At 32.1% G+C, this 5,415-nt stretch overlaps 1 protein-coding gene across 1 annotated transcript; it reads left to right on the top strand.

Moving 5' to 3' along the window:
* The first annotated feature begins 391 nt into the window (after window positions 1–391).
* Window positions 392–5,176, top strand: LOC141684991 (serine/threonine-protein kinase TOR-like). The gene is made up of 6 exons (XM_074490120.1): window positions 392–667; window positions 1,871–2,209; window positions 2,297–2,371; window positions 2,667–2,839; window positions 3,481–3,580; window positions 5,066–5,176. The coding sequence occupies exons 1-6, from the start codon at window positions 569–571 to the stop codon at window positions 5,174–5,176; spliced, it is 897 nt and encodes a 298-aa protein (XP_074346221.1). The 5' UTR covers window positions 392–568.
* Window positions 5,177–5,415: the final 239 nt, after the last annotated feature.

Genomic DNA, 5,415 nt, shown 5'->3' with positions numbered 1-5,415 from the left:
ATAATAAACGCGTAAAGTTAGAAGTTCAGGTCATTTTAATTGATAATTTTTTTATAAATGCAGATTATAAAAAAGAATCAATCAAAATTATGTAAAATTCTAACTTTTCGTATTTATTATATTTTCATGAACACATAATAGAAAATTCGAAAAAGAAAAGAAAAGAAGTGTCCAAACATGTTTTTTTTTTTTTTGACAAATGCAGAAAACTTTCATTAACTTCAATATAATACAGTCGGGACAAACCCCCAACTGTCGATACAACCAGGTGGTAAAACAAATATCATACTAAAAACAATTAGATGATTTGTTTCCTGATCGTTTAACACATAGAATTTAAAAATTCTTGAAATTAAAAACGAGTGTCCAAACATGTTAATTACTAGGATGAGTATGAAAAACGCAGCATCTAGACAAAGTGCGTGCGTGTGAGTGTGCGTGTTATTCACTACCAACTGCTACTGACTCAGCACTCTCCCCTTTTTAATTGATCGTTTCATCTATACACACACAATCTGTATCTATCTTCACTCACTTTTGATGCACTGGAGATCGAATTAGGGTTCCGATGACAACCGCCGTCCGTTTCTACTCTCCGGCCGCCGGCGGAAACCTCGATGCTCTCAATCGCCTTCTCAATGACCTTTGCACTAGACCTAATCCTAAAGTAAGTAGAAATTCTTCCTTTTTTAGTTGTTTAGTTATCAAAAATTTTCGGAATGTGTTTGGAGTTGAAATTAGGCTGTGGCCTTTAGTTTTCGGGTTTTCGAGTGTTCTGTCTGATTCTTAGTAGCTCTTATTCATTTATACTTTAATTAGTTCATTTTTAATTTTATGATTAAATTTGAATAGGTATGAGAACTTGATTATTAATTTAAGTTTGTTGACGATGATGCTCGGTATGTTATATATAATATCGGATGTCTTTGTACTTGTTGGATAATTAATTACTCGTTTTTTATTTTATTGAGATTTATATTTTAAATGCTAATAACTCACTAATTTAGAAGCATTTTCGTAATGACTAGACATGATATAAGCTAATGGAGGATGATGATTAGTGTGATCAACATTATGCGATTTAAGATTTATGTCTATGGTTTATGTTCGCCCACCCTGTTTTTTTATGATATGTTGGAAGAATGGCCCGAGTTATTTTTTGGACTCTCACTTTTATTTCTTTATCTACTTTACACTTGGTTCGCAATGATCACAAATTAGGAGAGGCGAAATATCTATTTTAAATGTGTAGCTTCTTATAATGTAACCACCTTTAGCCCAGCAAGCATCCCCTTTTTGGTCAAGAAATGGCCAAGAGGGTGTTTGTGCTTTATGTTAAGAAATTAAAGAGATGTTTGAATTTAAAGAATGAGTGTTTTTGCAGTAAGTTAAAAAAGTAACCTAAGGTTAAAAAAATAACTTAAAGAGAAAAGTCGGTGAAGGTACTTTATGAACAATTTATTATATTTTTGTAATTTTAGTTGATAAATGAAAGTTAATCTTATCATTAACATGTACAGGTTATTATTTTTTAGTACTTTTATTAACTCATAAGTTACACATAATAATAACATTATCCAAATATATTTTAATCTAAAATTAAGATTAAATTCTCCACTTAACGGACTAAGTCGTAAGAAATTTTTTCAAGTTTACCCAAACATGCTCTAAGAGTTCAAGCCGTGTTAGAGGCATAATTGGATGAATATTAAATTTGTTGGACCAACCCATCAGGAAAAATATAAGAAGTGTAGGCCTTTTCTTTTTCTTTTTTTATAAACGGAGTTAATGTATGTCATATATCTATGAATCCTTGAGTACCTGTGATTGCTTAATTAGATATATGATATATATTCTTATTGATTCTCAGGATGGTGCTACATTGGCTTTAAGGAAACATGTAGAGGAAGAAGCTCGCGATCTTAGTGGGGAGGCTTTCTTTCGATTTATGGACCAATTGTATGAGAGAATAACTCGTCTTTTAGAAAGCAATGATGTTACTGAAAATTTGGGAGCTTTAAGAGCTATTGATGAGTTAATAGATTTAAAACTTGGTGATAATGCCTTGAAGGTTTCAAAGTTTTCCCACCACATAAGAACTGTATTTGAGTCAAAGCGCGATCCTGAAATATTAATCCTAGCTAGTACAGTTCTTGGCCATTTAGCAAGAGCTGGTGGTGCAATGACAGCAGATGAGGTTGAGTGTCAGGTTTGAACTCCCTCCCTCTCCGTAATACTTTTATGAAAATACCTGTATTTATTTGATTGAAAAAATTTTAGTTATCTGTTTTTGCAGGTAAAGATTGCGCTGGAGTGGCTTCATGGCGAACGAGTTGAGTACCGTCGTTTTGCTGCTGTCTTAATCTTGAAAGTAAGTGCAACATCTTGTTTGTGTGTTTGACATGTTTTTTTTCCAATATTTTTTTTTGCGTTTTTGCACACAGTTGTTGAAATTGATTTATATTGTTTTTATGCAAACAACTTCCTTCATTATCAAGGAATGCAGGCATTCTGACTCTCTTCATATAGTAATTTTAACCTATTACTCTGCATAAGTTTAATAAGTTAATTACTTTATATACAATTTGATTTTGTTAAGGAAGTATCTATTGGCTAATAGTTGGTAAGTTATCTTACAAGTAAACCTCTTTTCTGTCACGGTATAGGAAATGGCTGAGAATGCTTCAACAGTATTTAATGTTCATGTATCTGATTTTGTGGATGCTATATGGGTTGCACTGAGGGATCCAACATTGGCTGTTCGAGAACGGGCTGTGGAGGCATTGCGTGCATGTCTACGTGTTATTGAAAAGCGGGAGACACGTTGGCGTGTACTTTGGTAGGACTTCTATGCCTTTAAGTTGGAGGGTGCTAATTAATGGTCTTCAATCTGTGATTTTTTTGGGTGACGGAAAAACTATATTCGCAGTGATAAAAACTTGAGGACTGGGGCATAGCATATACTTATGATTCAACAAAATTGTGTCACGAATACTGTACTTCAAAAAATAAACACTAAAAATATATTTGCAGTTCAGTTTGGCATTATTCCAGTAAAGGATGACACATGCCAGCATAGCTGTTAAGTGTTTTATAATCCGTGAGTCATAATAGTTAATCTACTGGAAGCATTTCTGTAAATTGGTTAATTAAAAGTTCTTATATCCTTGCAGAATTTGTTCTAAGATTATACATCTTCCCTGTAGATACCAGGCCACGTGCACGGATATAATCAGATTTGTCAAGTTTGATGTAAAGAAATCTGAGTATTTAACATTATTTCTCAGACTTCTTCAACATATATTCCATAATTTTAGTATGTGTAAGTCGGAAATTTTGGGTGTCAAAATTTTGGTACAAGCTTGATAGTTATACATCCGGCAATATTAATTCTATGTTCTGAATAAACACACTTCGGATGTGTAGTTTGCTCTTGCTATGTAATCTGAATTCATTTCTAATATGAATGTAATTTGACAGGTATTACCGTATGTTTGAAGCTACCCAAGATGGGTTGGGTAAAAATGCTCCTGTTCACAGCATACACGGTTCTTTACTTGCCGTGGGGGAAGCTACTAAGGTTGGTTTAGATAATGTCTAATTTTTTTTTGTCACACTCTGGCAGTTTGTTTTTCTTTCTTGCTAGTAATTGTTGATACTAGTTACGTTAACTATATATTCTGATCTTGAAGTTGTCAGGATTAGGTGAGATCCTGAGCTGTTTTACAACTGTTTTTGTATATAATAAGAAGTAAACAAGCAATAACAGAGAAGTAGAGATGATAATAAGCAGAAATAGAGTGAGATTAGAGAGAATAGAGCAGATCTGAGATAGAGAATAGAGATAACTTGCAGAGAAAGATAGAAACTAGAGAGAGAAATAGAGAGAATCAGTAGAGGAGAGAGAGGAGTGTGGTGGAAACCATGTTCCTTTTCATATATTTCAACGTAATGGAAATGTAACATTACACCTGGTATATATAGCCAGTACTTGTAACCTAACTTCTTAAAAGACCACTATGCCCTTACTTAACCCTTAAGACTGCAATACAGATATTATTATTATTTTAATGACTGATTAACCCTGCTAATATACTAGGCCACTGCACTTCCTGATAGAAGTTTTTTATAAAATGCAAGTTCTATTAGATTAATATATACTATTAGTCTATTATAGATCATCGATGTTATAAATTGAATCAATATATTTGAAAATTATCATATAATTTTTTGCCAGATGTAATTTTACTAAAAATGTCCATTTAAAAAAATAATGAAGTTTATTTTGCAATAATACTCATTTGTAATGAAATTGTAATTCAATAAGTAAATAATTTTCATGATAAAACAAAATGCGGCATTATTTGTATGCTCATGTAGTTATATAACAGGTGATTAATAAACAAATTATAATCACTTTTGTATGTGATAAGAATCTATCCATAATATAGCAAAATCAAATATTTCACTTAGATAATCGAAAGAACTAAACATAATTGAATAAACATATAAATAAAATTTAATGCTAAAAATATATGATGGTCTGAATGTAAGCATGAAATGATATAATTGAATATGCCGGATTTTTTTACTATGATATAAAAAATACAATTGTTTTTTGGAAGTTAACATGCATGCTTATCTAGTGTTATAATCTGTTATGTTAAGGAATATAGATATTGATAAAATATATAAAATCTGTGCAACGCACCGGATATAAGCTGTTATGTAAAATTCCAACAGTGGGGATATGTAAGAAAACAAGAATAATGTGCTTAAGCTAGCAAATGTGAAGCAATTAAAGTGACATCAATAAAGAACAATCCAACAATTATTGTAGTTTTAAAAAAAATATTATTTACTTTTCTGTAGTTGTCAAAGTCGAACCCGATATATATATTGGTTAGAAACAATTTGTAGTACTGCAGTGATGGACTATCAAAGAGTCTTTGCAGTTCTAATAAATATTAATACATTTTCCCGAGAAATGGTTTCATGGTTCAATATTCGTTGACTTTCCTTCAATGGATTCATATGATAAAGTTTCCCATATAAAAAGTTTCAGCGGTCTAATGGTGCTTACGCAATGAAAGTTGTTCTTTACAATCAAGATCTGGCAACTAATGAATATTTAGGCCATCTTATGGATTGGTGTACTGTGTCAGGACCAGCATGAGTAGTTATAGTACTATAGCTAATCAGTATTAATGTGTGATATTAGTAGTATTGTTAGTAGTAAGTGTATGTTGGTCATTTCAATTAGTAGTCAAGTGTGCCTATATAGACAGATGTAATATGCCACATTCAGTTTATGAATGATAATATGGAAAAGGCCTTTGCCACCATCTCTCTCTCCCCCCCCCCCCTCGCTCTCTCTCTCTCTAACTGAATTTCCCTCTCAAAACCCTAGCTTTT

Source organism: Apium graveolens, chromosome 9 (assembly GCF_009905375.1).
Source record: "Apium graveolens cultivar Ventura chromosome 9, ASM990537v1, whole genome shotgun sequence".
NCBI lineage: Eukaryota > Viridiplantae > Streptophyta > Magnoliopsida > Apiales > Apiaceae > Apium > Apium graveolens.
The sequence above is the reverse complement of the archived record's forward strand: the minus strand, read 5'-3'. Positions and strand labels throughout refer to the sequence as shown.